The 24,538-nt window shown below is 34.7% G+C and overlaps 3 protein-coding genes across 7 annotated transcripts; 2 read left to right on the top strand and 1 right to left on the bottom strand.

Annotated features, from left to right (window-relative positions):
* Positions 1-1,447: 1,447 nt before the first annotated feature.
* LOC18105738 (mediator of RNA polymerase II transcription subunit 17) lies at positions 1,448-6,565 on the bottom strand. 4 transcript variants are annotated; one of them, XM_052447654.1, is made up of 9 exons: positions 6,380-6,565; positions 5,986-6,229; positions 5,454-5,673; positions 4,722-4,835; positions 4,391-4,476; positions 3,811-4,195; positions 3,269-3,733; positions 2,862-3,182; positions 1,448-2,128 (listed from the first exon to the last, which is right to left on the bottom strand). In XM_052447654.1, the coding sequence occupies exons 2-9, from the start codon at positions 6,072-6,074 to the stop codon at positions 1,805-1,807; spliced, it is 2,004 nt and encodes a 667-aa protein (XP_052303614.1). In that variant the 5' UTR covers positions 6,075-6,229; positions 6,380-6,565; the 3' UTR covers positions 1,448-1,804. The 4 variants fall into 4 exon arrangements, with proteins under 4 accessions (XP_052303614.1, XP_052303615.1, XP_052303613.1 ...); XM_052447655.1 differs by having other exon boundaries at positions 5,986-6,290; positions 6,384-6,565; XM_052447653.1 differs by having other exon boundaries at positions 6,384-6,565.
* Positions 6,566-9,979: 3,414 nt separating this feature from the next.
* On the top strand, positions 9,980-13,977 carry LOC18105737 (chaperone protein ClpB1). The gene is made up of 7 exons (XM_024586645.2): positions 9,980-10,128; positions 10,358-11,572; positions 11,738-11,919; positions 12,015-12,640; positions 12,728-13,007; positions 13,124-13,321; positions 13,406-13,977. Exons 2-7 carry the CDS (start codon positions 10,420-10,422, stop codon positions 13,709-13,711), a joined length of 2,745 nt encoding a protein of 914 aa, XP_024442413.2. The 5' UTR covers positions 9,980-10,128; positions 10,358-10,419; the 3' UTR covers positions 13,712-13,977.
* LOC18105736 (chaperone protein ClpB1) lies at positions 9,980-20,339 on the top strand. 2 transcript variants are annotated; one of them, XM_052447283.1, is made up of 7 exons: positions 9,980-10,128; positions 16,719-17,933; positions 18,099-18,280; positions 18,376-19,001; positions 19,089-19,368; positions 19,485-19,682; positions 19,767-20,339. In XM_052447283.1, exons 2-7 carry the CDS (start codon positions 16,781-16,783, stop codon positions 20,070-20,072), a joined length of 2,745 nt encoding a protein of 914 aa, XP_052303243.1. In that variant the 5' UTR covers positions 9,980-10,128; positions 16,719-16,780; the 3' UTR covers positions 20,073-20,339. The 2 variants fall into 2 exon arrangements, with proteins under 2 accessions (XP_052303243.1, XP_024442416.2); XM_024586648.2 differs by lacking the exon at positions 9,980-10,128 and adding an exon at positions 16,293-16,480.
* Positions 20,340-24,538: the final 4,199 nt, after the last annotated feature.

Below are 24,538 nucleotides of genomic sequence, written 5' to 3'. Positions count from 1 at the left end.
AGACATCAATCTTTTGATCGTGTCAATATACTATAATTTAATATGTTCAAGTTCCATATAAACTACAATAAAATTGAAATACAGATTGGAATAAGTATTAAGAAATTTCGATTTGATCAACGTAGCTAATATTTAACCAAATATTTCAAGGATTATCTACAAAAAAAAAATAAGATTATTTAAGCAAAGGCAAGTATCATCTTCATATAATCAAGCAAAGTATGGATGTTCTTGGATTTCAAATTTTAAATATGTTTATTCCAAGCAGCACCACCCTAGAAAGAAGAAAAGTTAAAAAAAAGAAAAAAAAGGAGAAGAAACTGAAAACAAGAAAGTACATAAAGCAAAAGGTAAGTAAATAAAAGCTCTAAATTACTTGGAAAAGATAAATTGAATTGAATAAATGAAATAAAATTGTATAGGTGTAGCTAACCATCTTTTCCAAGTAAAGTACTGGATGTACTCCTAAAACTCAACCCAACATGATGGGTTGACCCGTAATCCTAGTTAACCTGTCTAACCTGAGCCTTGAGACTTGTCACGGATTAAATTTAAAAACTATGACTAGATAATTTATTTATATTGGTACAATGTTTGAATTTCATCAATCAACACATATAATTCTAATCATATAAGAAAACCTTTATCCTAAAGAGGCATATTGAGTTGTTTCTAGTTGTAGTTAGAACAAAAAACATATAACTTAATTAATCAACAAATATCTAATTGATTAACAAATTTACATGAAACCTTGAACTTTATAAAGAAACACGGGGGAACAATTATTTGGTTTTTTTCTTTTCAATAAAATCTTATCTAGACGTTAAATAAAACAATAACCTCCCTCAATGTTGAACATAACAATTTTATTTTTTTAAAAAAATACAAAAATGTCATGTTGAATTATAACTTTGTAAAACATGTTTATTGAAAAAAAAAAGGGCCAGTTTTTTATATTTAGCTTTCAAATTTGAGATCATTCAGTATAATAAAAATAAAGGAGGGTATAAATAAAGATGAAGCGGTAATCAAAAGTAATAGTAGCAATAATAATAATAATAAAATATTTGGAAAAAGCTTGTTGAATTTCTCTGCTCCTTTTCCGTCTGTCAAAAATCATTCCATCCACTCCCGAAGCATTGGCAGCTGAGTTTGCAAACCATGTTACCTTGTGTGCTATTACAATCGCACACAATGTGTTATCCAACCATGTACCATTTCTCTTTCGGCCAAAAGAATTAAAAAAAAAAAAAAAACCCCAAGATTCAGCAGATGCTGATTAGCCATTCAATTCGCTCCAAGGAACTCTTTATCAAGAGATTGCCAGAATTCAGCTTCAATGCTCAGAGAGCTCTCCACATGGATCTTCTTCTCCGTTGCAGTAATACTTGTGGGATTTCTCATGCTTGTTTGGAAAAATAGATAAATAAATACACAACACAAGAAAGAACTGGTAAGCTAAAATCTTTCCAGAAACTTGTAAGCTCAAATTATACAGGGCAAAGACAGGTTGATATGATTATTCTACGAAATCTAGCAACAAACGTGAATTGGACTTCGTGGCTGCTTGCAGGGAATCATGGAAGGTTATATTTTCACTCCGTCAGACCATGGAGATGACCACCTCTACCATTCAGATTTATCTATGTCACCAAAAACAATAATACTTACCACTATGAAGTATGAACTTCAAAATGACCAGTTCATGGTTATGCGTCCAAAATTAGATTCCGCAGCAAAATTATGCACAATAGTGTGGTCTCTAAAGTCTCTTCAATTAACCAGTCAAGAAAGACGTGCTTTCTCAATGGCTCCCACCACCACACAAACTAACTAAATCCATCAGTGTTGAGTATAGCACATCCAACGGTAAATATCCCAAGAACTTCCTGTATTCGGATGCACCGTCCGCAATGTTCATATGAAGTTTCTTCTCCTCTGCAAAACCGTCTTCCATTGTCAACCACCAGGAGATGCATCCTTGAGTATCTTCTGGGTCCACGTGTGCCACGAGGTTAAGAATTTCACCCTGCTCCAACTCAAAGGACAAACACAAAAAGTCACGGTTTGCTTTTATTCCCACTGCAAGTGCTTCCTCATGAAGCCAGCGAATAACCTGGCTTGCAACCTATCACAAACCCAGGACAAGAAATTAACAAATTGAGAATAAGTAAATCTGTGTATGTGTATCTTCATTGCCAGTCATTCTTCAGGAACAGAAAAAAACATAAAGAGTGAAGGACAACAGTACATGATGTATCAATTGCAAACGGAATCCCTGGTTGTCAAAACAATGCTACATCTTCTAATGTCCATTTGCCTAGGGTTCTTCTATACAAATGCTTCTTCAAGTAACTGAGATGTATGAATTGGACCACATTTATTTTGATACAAGACAAGAAACAGGAAACCACAGAAATTTAAAATAAAAAAAAAATAATAGAACAACAAAAATGCCAAACATGATCTAACAGCAAAAATCATACAAAGATGACCTGATGTGTTCTTTTATAGGGAGAATTAATTGAGACCCGGACTCCTCTATGGTAATTTTTTATTCCAAGGTTGGAAATATGGCATTACAAGCTTAATAACCACCTTTTAAGAAATGTACTAAAGTTATCAATAAAGTCTACTAATTGCCACCAGTGTTTCATTCCAGCTTCTTAGTATCAGAAAAGCTGTAAAGAACTTCCACATCAACTGCTTTTTTCTTATTATTCTAGAGTCTGAATCTTCTTTTACCTGGGGAAGCTCAGATCAATATAAATGCAGGGCAGAGTCTAGTTTGACTCCTACATTTATTCCTAACATCATAAAAGCAGGAGACACAATCAGAAATATTGGATGTGGTAACAAACCTGCTGCAGGATTATCACAGGAAGATCATCCAAGTTGCAGTCATATTTGTTGGTAGAACATTTATCATCAGAACTGTCTTTAAATAGTCCGACAACATTAGGAGCTCCTTCTGCTTCAATGTTAATGCAATCATCATGTACCACAACCTTCGTCCAAAACTCTGATTTAACAACATTCTTCATGTTTTGGATGTCCGGCGTCCGGGTTTGAGAGCTTGCATGGAGAATGGATGGAGGAATCTTCATAAAGATTGTCCATGCAGATGACCGAGAATGCCAAGTGGGGTGAGATATCAAATGAAGATATGGCACTCTGCAAACCTATAGAAACCAAGGAGAAGTTCAACAATGCATCACTGCCAAAAAACTTTGGATTAATCCATGTCTAACAAGTAATCTGGACATACCACGTTTTCCAACTCCATAAGAACTTTGTTCGAAATTATTCTATGAGAGAGAGACAAACAGAAATGACTGAGAAGACCAGATCCATCGTTTGCTGGTTGACCAGGCATGCGAGTACCAGTGAAAGAAGGTCTACCCTTTGCCTCTACAAATACATACTCATGAAATATCTGTTTGAGATATATTTCATAAGTAATGCAGTTAGGAAATCTAGGCTTTTTAGTAAGACTGTTGTGCTTTTCTTCAGCTAACTTCACTCCGTCAAACGAGTCTAAAGGTACAACTGCAGATTCTAAGTTCTCCGGGCCTTCACTATCAATTGCTTGATCACCCTGATCAGATGGCACAATGGATATAAATATAGAAATGCCAGGACCTATGCACAATTGTAGATAATTTTCTTGTATTCCAGTAACATTGAGTCCAGATGATTGGTTAACTGCACCACGGTTCACCATATCAAACACCTGGAACCATAAGAACTGAAGGTTTATAAAATTGAAATGGATAAGCAACATCAGAAAGATAAAAAGAGAGAAGCTACCTGTTCATCAAAAATGGTTCGATGAACCTTACGAAGCAGTAAGTGTGTATCCTTCACACATTCGTTATCACTTAAAGATTCTTTCTCAGGATTTTTAGATGGATTCTTGAGTGAGCCATGGGTTTTAATCTTATTGGATTTCTTTGGAACATTAGAATGCCCACTGAGAAAACCAAAAACAAGAGAATGACAGGATTTTGAAGGTAAATTTATGGCTAGCATGCCGTCTGAGTCATGATCGATGCGAATTGTGGACAGAGAAGATGGCTGGAATACTGCAACTGAATCATATAATGAATTATCAAAAAGATCAATCATGAAGCCTTCATTTCCAGGAGCAATTGCTGCCACGCGCTGCCGTTTGACTTTCCAGTTCTGCTGTAATCTATCCGATATCAGAAGAAAGAGACAGAAAGATCTAATAAGCTCACATGGTACTCCTCAAACACAGCCTCAGAATATAGTGTTTGCATGGAGAGAAGCAAAAGGAACTTCTTATACATCCACCATTTCTTTCCAGTACAATAATTATAACCGGGTGATGAATTCAAACATTTAGAGATTAACAAAGCAAACGCACCTGATTAAAGCACCATAAAATCTTGCTTCCCTGGCAACTTGCTGTTCCAAAGCTTTGGCGGACTGCTTAAAATATTTACCAAGATTCTTTCAAAGAAATAAATGGAACAAGTCAACAACTAAAAGATGTAATCAGAATGTCAGGAAATAAAAGACAGCTTTAAAGAAATCATTCAAAACAACAAGTCATCATTGTTAGCAGCTCTAGAGACAAAACACTAGGCCCGATTTGTAAATCACATGGAATTGGAAGGAGAAGGTGCAATAAAGCTACTGCGTACCATCTTCCTTCCATACTGCCCCAAAAGGAAAAGAAAAGAGGAAAAACATACCCGGTAGCACTGTAGCTTGGTTGCTGTTGATACAGCAAGGTCAGCCAGAATCTCATTGGGTAATGGCTTTGGCCTGGTCATCCCAGCTACTGTTACAGCATCATTAGCTTCAACCTATACATTATTTAAAATAAAAAAAAACACAGAGCAAACTAATTCATACACGCATGTAAGGCATCATCATGCTTTTCCAAAAAGCTTGAGAAGAGAGTATGTCAAACAAAAACAAACCAATACCAAGCAATGAAGATAATCAAAACTCTTTATGCTTTTATAAGTAAAGTGCAACATATTCAAAAACTTTCATGCTACATGACAGGTTGATAACAAGCAGCACATTTTCAACTCTTCTGAAAAATAGCATCCACACGTACTCCAAATAAAAGTTTCAGTAGAGTTGTTAACATTTTTTATCCTAACTCCTAGTAAAAAAAAAGTACAATTTGTGTCCAATCAATTTCTTAGCTTTCCCAGACTTCCTGAACAACCCAAATTCTACTTGCACAAAATGCCAATCCAAAAGGCTTATATTTAGTCACAGAAATATACAAGTCACGTTAATCTGAGTTAATGGTTCATAATGCAGTCAGAAATATCTTCCTTGAAGTGCATATTCATCAAAAGAGAATGGCTAATAAACAGCAATTCAGGAACTTTGTACAAAAATCACAAAGTAAATAGAAAGAGGATACAGGAACAATGAGTTGCAGATGAAATGATGATGACTCTCACCGTATTGATAAGATCAATAATGACAGAGAGTTCTTGATGAGCTAAGTGCAAGTTCTCCACCATGTTTTGCCAAGGCCATGGTGTTGTTGTAGATGAGCTCTCTCTGGAGCTCTTCTTCTGCTTTTTCTTCTGTTTCTTCTCCTTGTCTTCTTTCTCCACCGCCCAAGCAAAATCTATTCGTCGAATTAGCGCCACTTGCTTCTCATCATATCCAATATCACTGTAACCCCCGGAAAAAAACAATCGAAGAAACATTAATGATCACTAAACCATAAAATCTATTTCTCACTAGTTCTCTATATCTTCCTGGAACCTAATTGACTACGGAGTAAATGAAGAGAACAACAGAGTTAACCTTAACATAGAGGATTTCGAACTCCATGTTTGTTAATTGACGCTCAAGTTTAACAGCTCTTACTATGGTCAATGGAGTTAATCGGACCTAACTACTTTTCATTTACATACACAATCACAATACAGATAGCTAAGAAAACACAACTGGTAGGTATGAAGGCGATAAGAAATAGCATACGTAGGAAAACGTTCGAAGCCATTTTCTTCGATGGATTCCAAGCGCTTGACAGGTAGCTTATCGAGGGACATTTCCAACTTTCCATCCATTTTTCTCTCATGCAAGATTTTTCAGCAAAAAAATTACTATTGCCGGGAACACTAACAAGTGGCGCAACAGTAAAGGTGGTTGGAAATGAGTCTGCGTAAGAATATTTCTATCACACCTTCACAGAGACCAACCTTCCTTCCACTGGTGGAGGGAGCTACACAAGAGAGAGAGAGAGAGAGAGTTTAAGTGAATACGAGTAGCCATAGACATTTTGGCTGAGAAGAGAAGAAAACATATAATATGTATTATTATAACGGAAATCATAAAAAGAAATTGAAAAAATGGAAGGGATGAACGAACACACCAACCTCTATCAATCTTTATTAGATTTCCAAGAAACAGTCGAAATTAATCTCAATTCGGACACAAAGTTTCCGATTCACTTTGGAGCCATCTCCATCTCCATCTTTTCTCTTCTTCTTCTTCTGATTATTTAGGGCTTTGAATCGAAAGAGAGAGAGATGTTAGAAAGTTTTGGAGCCCGAAGCCGCCGTGGCTTTTGTACTCCAAAACGAAAGCGTTTTTACTTTGGTTGACAACATGGTGTCTGTGAATAAGATGACAACATCCGATGAAGCCAAAAGAAGTTTAATGTGAACCATCGTATTATTTACGTGCAATTATGATGTATTAGGGAGGTTGTGACTATTTTTTAAAATGTTTTATTGTTTTATAAAAATATTAAAATAATATTATTTTATTTTTAAAAAATTATTTTTAATATCATATTAAAATGATCGAGTAATACTAAAATAATATTAATTTGAAATAAAAAAATTAAAAAAATTTTAAATTTTTTTAAACATATTTTTAAAATACTAAAACAAACATAAATTTTATAAGTAATTCCATTTATTTAGAAATATTAGTTCCAATTGATTTTAGAAGAGTAAATTAATATTTAATCCATGAAATAATTAGTTAACCGTTCTTTTTAAGAATCTAACATTAAGTTCCTATATAATCATATCTGATTGTAATTTAACTTGATATTTTTGTTGGTTTTTCATTACAAATAATCTTTTTCTTAAAATATCCTTATCTGATATCATGGCATGCACTATGGAGCGTTATGAAGCTATCTCCTGAAATTAAAAATAAAATTTTAGATTTAATTATAAAATTATAATTTAATTTATTATTTAATATTATAATTATTATAAAAATAAAAAATAAATGGTTTGCGAGAATCTGGGTATAAAAATTAAGTATGCAAGAAAAATACATATCATTCCAGTATATTACATCTAAGATAAGTTGGAATGTTAATCAATTATTTTTCTAGATTATATTTTTATTTGTTGATTTTATCTAAATTTTTTTTAATGAAATTTATTATTTATTATTTTAATTTAATATATATTATAAATTTGTTTAAGATAGTGAAATGTTAGAAAAGGAGCGTGGGGCAAAATCTCTAGGGTGTTTGGGAGTGTGGTTATGGTTTCTTTTCAAAATGCTTTTCACTCAGAAAATGATGCCAATAATATTTTTTTTATTTTTTAAAAATTATTTTTGAGATCAGCACATCAAAATAATTTGCAAACATCAAAAACATATTACTTCAAAGCAAAAAAAAAAATTTCAAATTTTTTCGGAAGCGATTTTAAAAAGCACTCCCAAATTTGAAAGAGTATTTTGTTCTAAGTGAATCGAGGAGATTCTATTCTGACTTTTTTTCTACTCACCAATTTAATTATTTATTCATACTTTTATTATTATCTATAATATAAATTGCGTGAATTTTTTTTATTATTGTAGATCATCCTCCTCTTTACCTTCTCATAATTATCTGTTGATTGTAATATTGTTTTTAATTTTAATATATTTTTTATATATATAAATGGACCTTTTTGAGCACTTAATAGCATGTTTTTTTTTTTTGAGAAAATATTGAATCAAAAGACATAAGACTGAAGTGAAAAACTCGAGTAATATAGATAGTTTTTTAAAATTTATTTGAAAAATACATTTTAGACCCCTAACTTTTTTAATCCATTAGTTGATCGGTTACTTTAATTTAAAAAAAATTAATTTTGATACTAAATTTTATTTTTATCATTTTTCAGTTCTTTTTATGTACGAGGAGAAAGAGAGTTTTACTGGATTCTAGTTTAGAGAGAAACAATTATCGTTGCAATAATTCTAATCACTAAAATAATTGATTTTTGTACCAAACAACTCTATATGATGAGAGGAGTTTTAATTAGATGTCTTTGGACCTTGAAAGTACATGAAAAAGATGTTTTGAGCTCAAGAATATTTTTTTGGGTTGATTTTGGGTTTTAAAGCGGTTTGTTTTGTTTTTTTTTTTATTTTTAGAATTTATTTGAAAAATACATTTTAGACCCCTATTTTTATAATCCATTAGTTGATCGGTTACTTTAATTTTAAGAAAATTAATTTTGATACCAAATTTTATTTTCATCATTTTTCAGTTCTTTTTATGTACGAGGAGAAAGGGAGTTTTACTGGATTCTAGTTTAGAGAGAAAAAATTATCGTTACGATGATTCTAATCACTAAAATAGTTAATTTTTGTACCAAACAACTCTATATGATGAGAGGAGTTTTAATTAGACGTCTTTGGACCTTGAAAGTACATGAAAAAAGTGATCTGAGCTCAAGAATATTTTTTAGGGTTGATATTGGGTTTTAAAGAGGTTTGTTTTGTTTTTTGAGGTTATGAATTTGTTTAACAAGGTTTATAGAGTGTTTTAGGTTAAACATATGTTGAAAATGAGGAAATTCTATTTTTCCAACCACCACAATAATCAAAATTTAAAGATTTCATATGAAGCGTCATCTATTTTTTGTCAAAAATTGGAGCTGACAATGCATCATCCTTATTAATTTTAGAAAAAAAAAAGTCAAGGATTACATGAGAGAGAACTTTTTTCATGGGCCAGGTGCTAGGTCTGGCTTACCAGGCCTATAGTGCCTGGCCTCATTCTTTTTATTTTTTTTTATAAATTACAACTTTTTATATGTATATTTAAAAATAATGCTCTAGTTTATATTTTGATTAATACCTCTTCTATGTGATTTTTTAGATTTATTTATACTTTTTAAAATAAAGATTATTTTTTTATTATATTGAGCGTGTTTAATTTTTTATGAGGTTAGTGTGATTCGTCTATAATTTTTTTATATATATTTTATATAGATTAAATTTATATTTAAAATTAAAAACATATATTTTTTTGCAATATTTTTAATATGTACAACCTTGCATAATTCTTTTATTCAATAAATTTTATGTGTGTGTTGATTTCTATTACAGATTAATTTTCATAAATAAATTCACTAAACATAATCGAGTAAATGACCCGTATCAAATGACCTGTATTGTGATATTTTAAGCCCTGTTTGTTTTTGTGTTTAAAAAGTACTTTTGAAAAAAAATAATTTTTTTATTTTTTTTCTCAACTTTAAATTAGTTTTTGATGTTTTTATATCATTTTGATGCACTGATATCAAAAATAAATTTTAAAAAATAAAAAAAATATTATTTTAATACATTTATGAGTGAAAAACATTTTGAAAAGTAACTGCAACCATATTCATGGATATGCTGTAAATATATTGGCCAAGATCCCTCTCTTAATTTTTTAAATTTTATTGTTAATTTTTTTTATTTACATAAATTATTAATTTATTTAATTAAATATATTTTTACTTTATATTTTTTTTTAGAAAATAACCTAGCCAGAGGTTTTTTATTTTTTATTTTTTATTTTTAAAAAAGATAAATTTACAACTAGTTATTACTGTAGGGACAAGACGGGAGGGGAGAGGTTGTAAGAGCAAGCGAGCATATGTTTTTCCATATCTTTCTAGTAGTTTCTAGTGCCTCGTATCTACTCGTTTCCAGATGTCTCTCTCGTCTCTTCAAAACACACCTCCATCGCTTCGTTTTTGCTTCACTCCAAGCAGAACAAAAAAGAGAGGATCAAACTCAATTCGGAAACAGATTCAACAATCGAAGATTCAGCTTTAGTTTTAGGGCAAGGAGCTAGCTGAAAGAAAGACATCCGTTTCGTTAGCTGATCAGGTACGCAGAAATTAGAATTACACTTTCCTTCTCCATCAATCTCATTTTCTAGTTTTAGCGCTTTTCTGTTCTGTGCTTTTCGTATTCCGAACGGCGACAGCAACGCTTTTTATTTTTTTTTAATTCTTATTGCAAGTATACCTGCTAGTGGCTAGTAGTTGTACTACAACTATATTGTATATTCTTGGAAAAATCTTACATGGCTGTCATGTTTATCTCTTATGATCAGTTCCAAAACCGTAGTCGTTGGTTTCCTTCGCTTGAAGAAAGGACGTTGAAGTTAAAGAATCAATGGATCCTGGAAAGTTCACACACAAGACCAACGAGGCTCTTGCAACAGCTCACGAATTGACAGTGGGTGCTGGTCATGCCCAGATAACCCCATTACATCTTGCTGTGGCCCTTATTTCAGACCCTAGTGGAATCTTGAGACAAGCGGTTGCCAATGCCGGTGATGGTGAGAACACTGCTCAGGCAGCAGAAAGAGTTTTCAATCAAGTCCTCAAGAAACTCCCATCTCAGTCTCCACCTCCTGAAGAAGTTCCGCCCAGCACCAGTCTTATTAAGGTGATAAGGCGTTCTCAAGCGTTACAAAAATCACGCGGGGACTCCTATTTAGCTGTTGATCAGATGATCTTAGGCCTTCTCGAGGACTCCCAAATAAGAGATTTGTTGAAAGAAGTCGGAGTTTCCGCTTCCACAGTGAAATCGGAGGTAGAGAAACTCCGAGGAAAGGAAGGGAAGAAGGTGGAGAATGCTTCCGGGGATACTAATTTTCAGGCATTGAAGACTTATGGGAGAGATCTTGTGGAAGGTGCGGGAAAGCTTGATCCTGTTATTGGAAGAGATGAGGAGATCAGGAGGGTTGTCAGGATTCTGTCACGGAGAACGAAGAACAACCCTGTCCTTATTGGAGAGCCAGGAGTTGGCAAAACCGCAGTTGCTGAAGGTTTGGCCCAAAGGATTGTGAGAGGGGATGTTCCAAGTAATCTTGCTGATGTCAGGCTCATTGCCTTGGATATGGGTGCCCTTGTTGCCGGCGCAAAATATAGAGGGGAATTTGAGGAGAGGTTAAAGGCCGTGTTGAAAGAAGTGGAGGAAGCTGAGGGGAAGGTGATTCTGTTCATTGATGAAATTCATCTTGTTCTAGGCGCGGGTCGAACAGAGGGGTCCATGGACGCTGCTAACCTTTTTAAGCCAATGCTTGCAAGAGGTCAGCTCAGGTGCATCGGTGCCACAACCCTGGAAGAGTACAGGAAGTATGTGGAGAAAGATGCTGCGTTTGAGAGGAGGTTCCAACAAGTCTATGTGGCGGAGCCTAGTGTTCCAGACACAATAAGCATTCTTCGAGGATTGAAAGAGAAGTATGAGGGTCATCATGGTGTTCGAATTCAGGACAGAGCCCTTGTGGTTGCAGCTCAATTATCAAGTCGATACATTACAGGTACGTTTTAACAGTTCAATTCTACTTTCAGGTTTTAACATGCACCAGTAATTTTGGAATTGGTGATTTTATTGAAGGGTAGTATATTTTCATGCATAATTGATTGATATATTGGGATCATTTGGCGGGATAATAAATGCTGGTCTTTTCGGTTGATGTGTTCAGGTCGTCATCTGCCTGATAAGGCAATTGATTTAGTCGATGAAGCTTGTGCAAATGTGAGAGTCCAACTTGATAGCCAGCCTGAAGAAATTGATAGCCTTGAAAGGAAGAGAATGCAACTAGAAGTTGAACTTCATGCTCTTGAGAAGGAGAAGGATAAAGCTAGCAAAGCTCGACTGGCTGAAGTAAGAATCGCACCTTAAAAGAAGATCTGGAAATCAATTATGTGCTGCTTTATATCTCTCTCATGGTAAATCTGACAATATTGACACTGTTTCAGGTCGTAAAAGAACTTGACGACTTGAGAGACAAGCTTCAGCCCTTGTTGATGAAATACAAAAAGGAGAAAGAAAGGATTGATGAGATCAGGCGGCTCAAGCAGAAGAGAGAGGAGATACATTTCTCCATACAAGAGGCTGAAAGAAGATATGATTTAGCCAGAGTTGCTGATTTGCGCTATGGGGCGCTGGAGGAAGTGGAAGCTGCCATAGCACGTCTTGAAGGATCAACCACTGACGAGAACTTGATGCTGACAGAAACTGTTGGACCAGAACACATTGCAGAAGTAGTGAGTCGGTGGACTGGCATTCCTGTCACAAGGCTTGGCCAGAATGAGAAGGAGAGGCTAATCGGGCTTGCAGACAGGTTGCATCATAGAGTGGTAGGACAGGACCAAGCGGTCAATGCTGTTGCAGAGGCTGTGCTGAGGTCTAGGGCTGGTTTAGGCAGGCCTCAACAGCCGACTGGCTCATTCCTATTCTTGGGTCCAACTGGTGTTGGCAAGACTGAGCTTGCCAAGACTCTTGCTGAACAGCTCTTTGATAATGAAAACCAACTAGTGAGGATCGATATGTCAGAGTACATGGAGCAACACTCAGTATCTCGACTTATTGGTGCTCCTCCTGGGTAAGTACTTACTTTTCATCTATTTCTTTTTCTCTATTCTATAAGGTTGCATGAATAAAAGATCTCACCCGTGTGTTTGTATTTCAGGTATGTGGGACATGAGGAAGGTGGGCAGCTGACAGAGGCCGTGAGGCGGAGGCCTTATAGCGTTGTGCTGTTTGATGAAGTGGAGAAAGCTCACATTTCTGTCTTTAATACTCTTCTTCAAGTTCTTGATGATGGAAGGTTAACAGATGGTCAAGGCCGCACTGTAGATTTCAGAAACACAGTGATTATCATGACTTCCAACCTTGGAGCGGAGCACCTTCTGTCTGGACTGCTGGGCAAGTGTTCCATGCAAGTTGCTCGAGACAGAGTGATGCAAGAGGTAAGCTTAATGCTCTATAAATTCGGTCATGCAGTCTTGATGGGTTTTGTTATACGCTTGTTGCTTGAAGGAAGTTGAGATAATAACTTGCTGTCAATTGTTGATTTTTCTGACAGGTGAGAAAGCAGTTCAGGCCTGAGTTACTAAATCGGCTTGATGAGATAGTGGTTTTTGATCCACTCTCTCACGACCAACTGAGAAAGGTTGCAAGGTTACAAATGAAGGACGTTGCTAGCCGGCTTGCTGAGAGGGGTATTGCTTTGGCAGTTACCGATGCTGCCCTGGATTATATTTTGGCAGAAAGCTATGATCCCGTGAGTGTTCTGACACCATATTCTGTCACTTGTTATGTACTCTGTTTTGATGAAGGAACTCACGTCGTCTATCTCTTGTTTTAGGTCTATGGTGCACGACCCATAAGGAGATGGCTGGAGAGGAAGGTGGTTACAGAGCTATCGAGAATGCTCGTGAGAGAAGAGATTGATGAGAACTCTACTGTGTACATAGATGCAGGCCCAGATGGACAGGACTTGGTTTATCGTGTGGAGAAGAATGGTGGGCTCGTTAATGCAACCACTGGGCAGAAGACTGATGTTTTGATTCAAATTCCAAAAGCCCCAAGGGATGATGCTGCCCAGAAAGTGAAAAAGATGAAAATTCAAGAGATTGTCGACAACGACGACGACGACGAGATGATTGAGTGAATTGCTAGTGGTTTCTGAAGTCGGCTCTATTTTTTCCCCTACCTTCCCATGTTTCAAGTCTCTTAAATAACTTGTTTGCTTGAACATGGAGTTCAAGTTATAGTGTATAATCAAGAGTGCTACCTCCATGTCTTGATTTTCTGAAGCCTCTGCTTCAGAATTTAAACGTCACTTTTGGTACTTGGGAATTTGGTGTGTTGATATTTTTTCAAGATAAATGTATTTTTAAGTAAGTATTTACCAGGGCTTTGTGCTTTGTTTGTCTTGATTTTCTGTACTCTCTTTCTACCTTTTTTCTTTTATCCCAACACTTATAATGGCAAGAGTGATTAGTCAAACCACCTAGAAGCTTTTTTCTTATCGTGAAGCTTGAATAAAATCAAGATAATCGAATTTATTAGAGCTATAATTGAATTTAATTCAATATTTTTTTTTCTTTCTTTTCATTTTACCACTAAAAATGATTTGTTGAGATTAATAAATGATCCCCTCTCTTATTAGAATATATTATTAATTACATCTTGAGCACACAATAATTTCTAGCTCCCTTCTCGTCATTTGTTTGTTAATTTTAGAAAAAAAGCTCTTATTTATAGTTTTATGAGGTGATATTGTTGTTTTGTATATGATGAGAGCTATTTACATGTGATTAGAAAGTTCTCACTTTAATGGATGTCTTTCTTGTGGAGTTTTTTTTTTAATAATATTTGTATAGTTTAAGAGTCAGAGCATTTAAAGTGTTTAATTGATCATAAATCAAGTTTTTACTATGCTTACACTATGTTTTTTTTTATAAGATTTTTTCAGTATGATAATTTCTTGATTGTAGATTAGCTTTAATATTCTTTATGAGTTGTATTTGAAAGGCTGATTAAAAGATCAAGATATCAACATTATAATTATCAAACTAGATGGTCCATACCGCATTGAGAGAGAGCCATCATTTTCATTCTTTTGGATTGATTATTCTTTTCCCCTTTGTGTTGGCATGCATGTTTAAGAGTTGATCTCACTTATCTTTTTTTAGTTTTTTAATTTAAAAATGGCTCCATTATTTTTAAAATTTTAATTGAAAAGTACATTTTAGATCCCTAATTTTTTTAATCCATTAGTTGATCGGTTGCTTTAATTTTAAAAAAATTAATTTTGATACCAAATTTTATTTTCATCATTTTTCAATTCTTTTTATGTATGAGAAGAGAGAGAGAGTTTTACTGGATTCTGATTTAGAGAGAAAAAATTATCGTTGCAATGATTCTAATAACCAAAATAGTTGATTTTTGTACCAAACAGCTCTATATGATGAGAGGAGTTTTAATTAGATGTCTTTGGATCTTGAAAGTGCATAAAAAAGGTGATCTGAGCTCAAGAAGATTTTTTTGGGTTTTAAAGCGGTTTGTTTTGTTTTTTGAGGTTATGAATTTGTTTAACAAGGTTTATAGAGTGTTTTTTTTTTTTTTTGTGTTTTAGGTTAAAAATATGTTGAAAATGAGTTTTTAGAAGAAAACAACCAATAATCATATTTTTCCAGCCACCACAATAACCAAATTTTAAAGATTTCATATGAAGCGTCATCTATTTTTTGCCAAAGGATGGAGCCGACAATGCGTCATCCTCCCCATTAATTTTAGATAAAAAAAAGTCAAGGATCACGTGCGAGAGAACTTTCTTCATGGGCCAGGTGCTAGGCCTGACTTACTAGGCCTATAGTGCCTGGCGTCATTCTTTTTTTTTTATAAATTACAACTTTTTATATGTATATTTAAAAATAATGTTCTAATTTATATTTTGATTAATACCTCTTTTATGTGATTTTTTTGGATTTATTTATACTTTTTAAAATAAAAATTATTTTTTTATAATATTGAGCGTGTTTAATTTTTTATGAGGTTAATGTGATTCGTCTATAATTTTTTTATATATTTTATATAGATTAAATTTATATTTAAAATTAAAAACATATATATATTTTTTAATATTTTTAATATGTACAACATTGCATAATTATTTTATTCAATAAATTTTATGCGTATGTTGATTTCTATTACAGATTAATTTTCATAACAAAATTCACTACACACAATCGAGTGAATAACCTGTATTGCGAAGCTCTATTTGTTTTTGCGTTTCAAAAGCACTTTTAAAAAAAAATAATTTTTTTTCAATTTTTTCTTTGCTTCAAATTAATATGTTTTTACTGTTTTTCGATCATTTTGATGCATTGATATAAAAAATAAATTTTAAAAAATAAAAAATATTATTTTAATATATTTCTGAGTGAAAAGTACTTTAAAAAGCAACCGCATGACCAACATCCATCTCTTAATTTTTTTTTTATTTTTTTTATTGTTAACTTTTTTTATTTACATAAATTTTTTATTTATTTAATTAAATACATTTTTACTTTATATTTTTAATTTTTTTAGAAAATAACCTAGCCAGAGGTTTTTTTTTTTTTAAAAGATAAATTTACGACTAGTTATTACTGTAGGGACAAGACGGGAGGGGAGTGGTATGAGAGCAAGCGAGCATATGTTTTTCCATATCTTTCTAGTAGTTTCTAGTGCCTCGTATCTACTCGTTTCCAGATGTCCCTCTCGTCTCTTCAAAACACACCTCCATCCCTTCGTTTTTGCTTCACTCCAAGCAGAAAAAAAAAAGAGAGGATCAAACTCAATTCGGAAACAGATTCAACAATCGAAGATTCAGCTTTAGTTTTAGGGCAAGGAGCTAGCTGAAAGAAAGACATCCGTTTCGTTAGCTGATCAGGTGCGCAGAAATTAGAATTACACTTTCCTTCTCCATCAATCTCATTTTCTAGTTTTAGCGCTTTTCTGTTCTGTGCTTTTCGTATTCCGAACGGCGACAGCAACGGTTTTTTTTTTTTTTTTTTTTTTTAAATTCTTATTGCAAGTATACCTGCTAGTGGCTAGTAGTTGTACTACAACTATATTGTATATTCTTGGAAAAATCTTACATGGCTGTCATGTTTATCTCTTATGATCAGTTCCAAAACCGTTGTCGTTGGTTTCCTTCGCTTGAAGAAAGGACGTTGAAGTTAAAGAATCAATGGATCCTGGAAAGTTCACACACAAGACCAATGAGGCTCTTGCAACAGCTCACGAATTGGCAGTGGGTGCTGGTCATGCCCAGATAACCCCATTACATCTTGCTGTGGCCCTTATTTCAGACCCTAGTGGAATCTTGAGACAAGCGGTTGCCAATGCCGGTGATGGTGAGAACACTGCTCAGGCAGCAGAAAGAGTTTTCAATCAAGTCCTCAAGAAACTCCCATCTCAGTCTCCACCTCCTGATGAAGTTCCGCCCAGCACCAGTCTTATTAAGGTGATAAGGCGTTCTCAAGCGTTACAAAAATCACGCGGGGACTCCTATTTAGCTGTTGATCAGATGATCTTAGGCCTTCTCGAGGACTCCCAAATAAGAGATTTGTTGAAAGAAGTCGGAGTTTCCGCTTCCACAGTGAAATCGGAGGTAGAGAAACTCCGAGGAAAGGAAGGGAAGAAGGTGGAGAATGCTTCCGGGGATACTAATTTTCAGGCATTGAAGACTTATGGGAGAGATCTTGTGGAAGGTGCGGGAAAGCTTGATCCTGTTATTGGAAGAGATGAGGAGATCAGGAGGGTTGTCAGGATTCTGTCACGGAGAACGAAGAACAACCCTGTCCTTATTGGAGAGCCAGGAGTTGGCAAAACCGCAGTTGCTGAAGGTTTGGCCCAAAGGATTGTGAGAGGGGATGTTCCAAGTAATCTTGCTGATGTCAGGCTCATTGCCTTGGATATGGGTGCCCTTGTTGCCGGCGCAAAATATAGAGGGGAATTTGAGGAGAGGTTAAAGGCCGTGTTGAAAGAAGTGGAGGAAGCTGAGGGGAAGGTGATTCTGTTCATTGATGAAATTCATCTTGTTCTAGGCGCGGGTCGAACAGAGGGGTCCATGGACGCTGCTAACCTTTTTAAGCCAATGCTTGCAAGAGGTCAGCTCAGGTGCATCGGTGCCACAACCCTGGAAGAGTACAGGAAGTATGTGGAGAAAGATGCTGCGTTTGAGAGGAGGTTCCAACAAGTCTATGTGGCGGAGCCTAGTGTTCCAGACACAATAAGCATTCTTCGAGGATTGAAAGAGAAGTATGAGGGTCATCATGGTGTTCGAATTCAGGACAGAGCCCTTGTGGTTGCAGCTCAATTATCAAGTCGATACATTACAGGTACGTTTTAACAGTTCAATTCTACTTTCAGGTTTTAACATGCACCAGTAATTTTGGAATTGGTGATTTTATTGAAGGGTAGTATATTTTCATGCATAATTGATTGATATATTGGGATCATTTGGCGGGATAATAAATGCTGGTCTTTTCGGTTGATGTGTTCAGGTCGTCATCTGCCTGATAAGGCAATTGATTTAGTCGATGAAGCTTGTGCAAATGTGAGAGTCCAACTTGATAGCCAGCCTGAAGAAATTGATAGCCTTGAAAGGAAGAGAATGCAACTAGAAGTTGAACTTCATGCTCTTGAGAAGGAGAAGGATAAAGCTAGCAAAGCTCGACTGGCTGAAGTAAGAATCGCACCTTAAAAGAAGATCTGGAAATCAATTATGTGCTGCTTTATATCTCTCTCATGGTAAATCTGACAATATTGACACTGTTTCAGGTCGTAAAAGAACTTGACGACTTGAGAGACAAGCTTCAGCCCTTGTTGATGAAATACAAAAAGGAGAAAGAAAGGATTGATGAGATCAGGCGGCTCAAGCAGAAGAGAGAGGAGATACATTTCTCCATACAAGAGGCTGAAAGAAGATATGATTTAGCCAGAGTTGCTGATTTGCGCTATGGGGCGCTGGAGGAAGTGGAAGCTGCCATAGCACGTCTTGAAGGATCAACCACTGACGAGAACCTGATGCTGACAGAAACTGTTGGACCAGAACACATTGCAGAAGTAGTGAGTCGGTGGACTGGCATTCCTGTCACAAGGCTTGGCCAGAATGAGAAGGAGAGGCTAATCGGGCTTGCAGACAGGCTGCATCATAGAGTGGTAGGACAGGACCAAGCGGTCAATGCTGTTGCAGAGGCTGTGCTGAGGTCTAGGGCTGGTTTAGGCAGGCCTCAACAGCCGACTGGCTCATTCCTATTCTTGGGTCCAACTGGTGTTGGCAAGACTGAGCTTGCCAAGACTCTTGCTGAACAGCTCTTTGATAATGAAAACCAACTAGTGAGGATCGATATGTCAGAGTACATGGAGCCACACTCAGTATCTCGACTTATTGGTGCTCCTCCTGGGTAAGTACTTACTTTTCATCTATTTCTTTTTCTCTATTCTATAAGGTTGCATGAATAAAAGATCTCACCCGTGTGTTTGTATTTCAGGTATGTGGGACATGAGGAAGGTGGGCAGCTGACAGAGGCCGTGAGGCGGAGGCCTTATAGCGTTGTGCTGTTTGATGAAGTGGAGAAAGCTCACATTTCTGTCTTTAATACTCTTCTTCAAGTTCTTGATGATGGAAGGTTAACAGATGGTCAAGGCCGCACTGTAGATTTCAGAAACACAGTGATTATCATGACTTCCAACCTTGGAGCGGAGCACCTTCTGTCTGGACTGCTGGGCAAGTGTTCCATGCAAGTTGCTCGAGACAGAGTGATGCAAGAGGTAAGCTTAATGCTCTATAAATTCGGTCATGCAGTCTTGATGGGTTTTGTTATACGCTTGTTGCTTGAAGGAAGTTGAGATAATAACTTGCTGTCAATTGTTGATTTTTCTGACAGGTGAGAAAGCAGTTCAGGCCTGAGTTACTAAATCGGCTTGATGAGATAGTGGTTTTTGATCCACTCTCTCACGACCAACTGAGAAAGGTTGCAAGGTTACAAATGAAGGACGTTGCTAGCCGGCTTGCTGAGAGGGGTATTGCTTTGGCAGTTACCGATGCTGCCCTGGATTATATTTTGGCAGAAAGCTATGATCCCGTGAGTGTTCTGACACCATATTCTGTCACTTGTTATGTACTCTGTTTTGATGAAGGAACTCACGTCGTCTATCTCTTGTTTTAGGTCTATGGTGCACGACCCATAAGGAGATGGCTGGAGAGGAAGGTGGTTACAGAGCTATCGAGAATGCTCGTGAGAGAAGAGATTGATGAGAACTCTACTGTGTACATAGATGCAGGCCCAGATGGACAGGACTTGGTTTATCGTGTGGAGAAGAATGGTGGGCTCGTTAATGCAACCACTGGGCAGAAGACTGATGTTTTGATTCAAATTCCAAAAGCCCCAAGGGATGATGCTGCCCAGAAAGTGAAAAAGATGAAAATTCAAGAGATTGTCGACAACGACGACGACGACGAGATGATTGAGTGAATTGCTAGTGGTTTCTGAAGTCGGCTCTATTTTTTCCCCTACCTTCCCATGTTTCAAGTCTCTTAAATAACTTGTTTGCTTGAACATGGAGTTCAAGTTATAGTGTATAATCAAGAGTGCTACCTCCATGTCTTGATTTTCTGAAGCCTCTGCTTCAGAATTTAAACGTCACTTTTGGTACTTGGGAATTTGGTGTGTTGATATTTTTTTCAAGATAAATGTATTTTTAAGTAAGTATTTACCAGGGCTTTGTGCTTTGTTTGTCTTGATTTTCTGTACTCTCTTTCCACTTTTTTTCGTTTATCCCAACACTTACAATGGCAAGAGTGATTAGTCAAACCATCTAGGTGGTGATCCAATGATAAAAGTTTGGGACCAAGAGGTTTGCTTCGTTTGTGATCTCAGGTTCGAGCCCTGTGGTTGCTCATATGATGGCCACTGCAGGCTTACATGGTCATTAACTTCAGGGTCCGTGAGATTAGTTGAGATGCGCGCAAACTGACCCAGACACCCACGTTAAACTAAAAAAAAAAGAAAGTGGCAAACCACCTAGAAGCTTTTTTCTTATCGTGAAGCTTGAATAAAATCAAGATAATTGAATTTATTAGAGCTATAATTGAATTTAATTCAATATTTTTTTTTATTTTTTAAAAAATATTTTTGATATTAGCGCATTAAAATGATCTAAAAACAAAAAAAATATTAATTTTTGATATTAGCGCATTAAAACGAAAAAACAAACAGGGCTAAAATTGAGTAATAGTTTATCACTTAATGAGACCAAGCTATGTAAATTATAAGATATTATTAATTACATATTGAGAGCACAACAATTTCTAGCTCCCTTCTCGTCATTTGTTTTTTAATTTTAGAAAAAAAAACTTTTTTTTATGGTTTTATGAGGTGATATTGTTGTTTTATATATAATAAGATCTAATAAAGTTCTCACTTTAATTAATATCTTTCTCGGGGAGTTTTTGTTTTTAGTATTTGTATAGTTTAAGAAGTCAGAGCATTTAAAGTGTTCAATTGATCATAAATCATGTTTTTACTATGCTTACAATATGTTTTTTTTTTAAGTTTTTTTTTTCTTTTCAGTATGATAATTTCTTGATTGCGGATTAGCTTTAATATTCTTCATGAGTTGTATTTGAAAGGCTGATTAAAAGATCAAGATGTCAACATTATCATTATCAAACCAGATGGTCCATATCGGACTGAGACAGAGCCGTTATTTTTATCTTTTTGGATTGATTATTCTTTTCCTCTTTGTGTTGGCATGCATGTTTAAGAGTTGATCTCACTTGTCTTTTCTTAGTTTTTTAATTTAAAAATGGCTCTATTATTTTTTCTTAAACCCAAGATACAGAAGAAAAAGCTATTCTTTCAATTATCCACCACTAGACAGCCACTTAGAGAACAACTATGACATCATTTAGAATAGATCATCTTGATTAACCTTGTTGTCGAAACACGAGATAGCCTCTAAAATCACTTTAAAACAACTAGTTTTTGTCCTACTAGTAACTCCATTTTGATCCCATTTTTTTATTTTTTTAAATATATAAAAATGCAAGAATATGAAAAATCTCTAAGAAAAATGTGTTCTCAACTCAATTTGGTCAACTCATTGCTATTTTGTGATTTTTAACCTTTTTGTTTATCATTTTAAAAATTCAAAGAAAAATACATTCTTGACGCATTTTGACTTCTATGGCATTTCACTATTTTTAACGTTTTTGTTTATCATTTTCAAGTTAATGAGTTTGCAAAAGTTGGGATATTATAAAGATAAAAAAAAACAACAATTTTCTTTCTCATGTCTATGACAAAAACGATAAACTCTTCCTTTCATTCCCTCACGTTATTTTGTCTCTCGACCAAACAAGCTATAAAAAAACACACATTGGCTTCCAAGTTTTTGCCTACAAAAGGAGTAAAAAAGATACCTTTTAGCCTCATTTTTTGCTACCAACATCACATAAAATTCCAAGACTAAACCCTTGTACTTGTTGTTTTTTGTGCTTGTAAATTGAGTACAAACATGTAAAAAAAAACATCATTACATCTTTTTTTTCTCGCACATCATGCTAAGAAATGTGACCTTACAGTCTATGTTTTATTGAAAAAACAATCCATAAAATCATAGCCCTTTCATCTTATTTTACAACTACAAGATCAAGCCAAAACAACACCATTTTGTTCTTCATTTAAGCTGGAAAAAAACCCCCACTAAAGGCCCCATTTCATGCTACAAATTTTGTTCATTTTGCCATACCAAATGTACTATCTTTACACTATGTTTACTACTGCAAAACACACTCCTCACACCTTTGATTGAAGACAAAATAACAAAAAATACACTACACAAAACATCTAAAAACCCCAACCATCACAATTGTTTTACAGATGCAACAACACATCCATTTTATCCTATTTTATAGCTATCAAACCAAGCAATAAAAAACCCTGCTTGTAACCAGATGCGACAAAATCCCAAAAAACTCCTTTCAAAGCCATGAACCACTATGCAAAGATGTGACAAAAAAGCTTGGCTCATATTGTTGTATAAAGAGAGATGGACATACGAGAATCTTATTGAGGAATCAAAGACCAACATTAAGTATTGAAGAAGTCTCTAGGTATTTCCTTGAGGACTATAAAATAAGAGTAAATAGTGGGAAAAGAAGGAGAAGAAGAAGAAAAAAAGCAAGCTAAAACAGTTAGAAAAGAGAGGGGAGAGGCTAATATATATATATATATATATAAACAATAAGTAAAAAAAAAATGAAAAGAAAAGGAAAAATAGAATATACATGAAATAAGGGTAGATAGATATCAATTAAAAGAGAGGGGATTAAAAAAAAAAAGAAAAAAACGAGAAGACATCAGTATATGTTCTTCTCGTTACAGAAGTTATGGAGATTCAACATAAGAAAGCTTGTAGGGGCTGCTGTCAAGAAGACCTGCAAAAAAAGTAAGGAAACAAGAATAGATATACATTACAATAATAGAAACATTCTTGCCAGGTTTTAGAGTAGCAATTTTTCATCCTCATGACAGAAACAACAACAATACTTTTACAACAGCGACAACAACTTCATCCAGGTATGAGTTCACATCCTATTTGAGATAAATATCTTTGTTTATATCTCTTTTGAATGCTACATGTTTGAATATTAGAAGTTAAGAATAACAAAGAATGAAACTTTTCTTTGGAGTATATGGTGTCAAACATGTGGTCTAAACATGAAGGTAGAGTTCTTTTTTTTTTTTTTAATAAGTTCAACCCTCGAGTGTGAGAAATCTTTTAGATTTTGTGTCATCATATGATTTTTGATGTGCTTTGGATCTTGGTCTTGTTTTATAAGAAGAGTAATAGCTTTTGAGGTCACAACTCATGCCTAGTTCGATCGTATATGACAAGAGTGTCACTTTTCTTTTAGCTCATGTACATAATTCATATAACAAGTAAATAGTATGTGGATTTTAATTTAATTTTGTATTTCTATATTAAGCTAATCGCATGTTTAATGAACTTAAACCCTCTGTTGATTTGTTATTGTCCTATCTTCCTTACATTTATATATGCATATTAGAAATGAAAAATAAATCAATGATTTTTTGTTATGTTGATGAAGTTTTGATTTTTTTTTTTTAAAAATTGGTTAGGTCTACATGTCTTCTAGTTTTACAGATCAACGCGGATGTAATATTTGATTTTTAAACTCAAGTGAGATCAGAAATGCGTCGACGAGTTTTCTTCAAGATTTCATCAAATTTTGTTTATGCTTTTAAAAATGTTAGGTTGATGAGTCTCCTAGTTTTAGGGATCAACGTGGACCTCACACTTAGTTTCTAAACTTAAATGAGCTAAAAAAATACATTGATGAGTTTTCATCAAGTTTTGTTTATAAAGATTTTTAACAGTTAGGTCAACGAGTCTCCTAATTTTAGAGATCTACATAGGCCTAACCCTTGGTTTTTGAACTTAAAATGAGCTCAAAATTATGTCAACAAGTTTTCATCAAGATTTTTCCAAGTTTTATTTAAGCTTTTTAAATGGTTAGGTCATTAAGTTTGCTAGTTTTAGGGTCCAACCTGGACCTAACACATGATTTAAACTTAAAATGCATTCAAAATTGCGTTGAAGAATTTTTGATGAGTTTTTGTTAAGTTATCATCAAGTTTCATTTAAGCCTTTTTCAAATGGTTAAGTCGACGAGTCTTCTAATTTAGGAGACCTGTGTAGGTTTAGTGAGATGTATTTCTTTACTAAAAATATAAAAATTAAATAAAACAATTGTCAAGTTTCGAGATTCTTGATTTATGGTCTGATGCTAACTCAAACAAATATCAATCAATAATAAATTAATCACAAATAAGCTTAGACATAATTTGGACAATAGATGGCATACATAAAACAAATTTATGAGAAAAAAACATAGTGAAGATAACCTTTCTCT

The sequence above is a fragment of the Populus trichocarpa genome, chromosome 15, assembly GCF_000002775.5.
Source record: "Populus trichocarpa isolate Nisqually-1 chromosome 15, P.trichocarpa_v4.1, whole genome shotgun sequence".
NCBI classification, from domain to species: Eukaryota; Viridiplantae; Streptophyta; class Magnoliopsida; order Malpighiales; family Salicaceae; genus Populus; species Populus trichocarpa.
The sequence above is the reverse complement of the archived record's forward strand: the minus strand, read 5'-3'. Positions and strand labels throughout refer to the sequence as shown.

What these genes read in the sequence shown, in the direction of transcription:
- LOC18105738 (XM_052447654.1), bottom strand. Translation starts at nt 6,074, where the DNA reads ATGGATGGAAAGTTGGAAATGTCCCTCGATAAGCTACCTGTCAAGCGC. An exon ending in CCAAGCTACAGTGCTACCGG is followed by an intron (nt 4,477 to 4,721) that starts GTATGTTTTTCC and finishes TTTCTTTGAAAG; the next exon opens with AATCTTGGTAAATATTTTAA. An exon ending in TTTTATGGTGCTTTAATCAG is followed by an intron (nt 4,196 to 4,390) that starts GTGCGTTTGCTT and finishes GATATCGGATAG; the next exon opens with ATTACAGCAGAACTGGAAAG.
- LOC18105737 (XM_024586645.2), top strand. Translation starts at nt 10,420, where the DNA reads ATGGATCCTGGAAAGTTCACACACAAGACCAACGAGGCTCTTGCAACA. An exon ending in GCAAAGCTCGACTGGCTGAA is followed by an intron (nt 11,920 to 12,014) that starts GTAAGAATCGCA and finishes ACACTGTTTCAG; the next exon opens with GTCGTAAAAGAACTTGACGA. An exon ending in CTTATTGGTGCTCCTCCTGG is followed by an intron (nt 12,641 to 12,727) that starts GTAAGTACTTAC and finishes TTTGTATTTCAG; the next exon opens with GTATGTGGGACATGAGGAAG.
- LOC18105736 (XM_052447283.1), top strand. Translation starts at nt 16,781, where the DNA reads ATGGATCCTGGAAAGTTCACACACAAGACCAATGAGGCTCTTGCAACA. An exon ending in GCAAAGCTCGACTGGCTGAA is followed by an intron (nt 18,281 to 18,375) that starts GTAAGAATCGCA and finishes ACACTGTTTCAG; the next exon opens with GTCGTAAAAGAACTTGACGA. An exon ending in CTTATTGGTGCTCCTCCTGG is followed by an intron (nt 19,002 to 19,088) that starts GTAAGTACTTAC and finishes TTTGTATTTCAG; the next exon opens with GTATGTGGGACATGAGGAAG.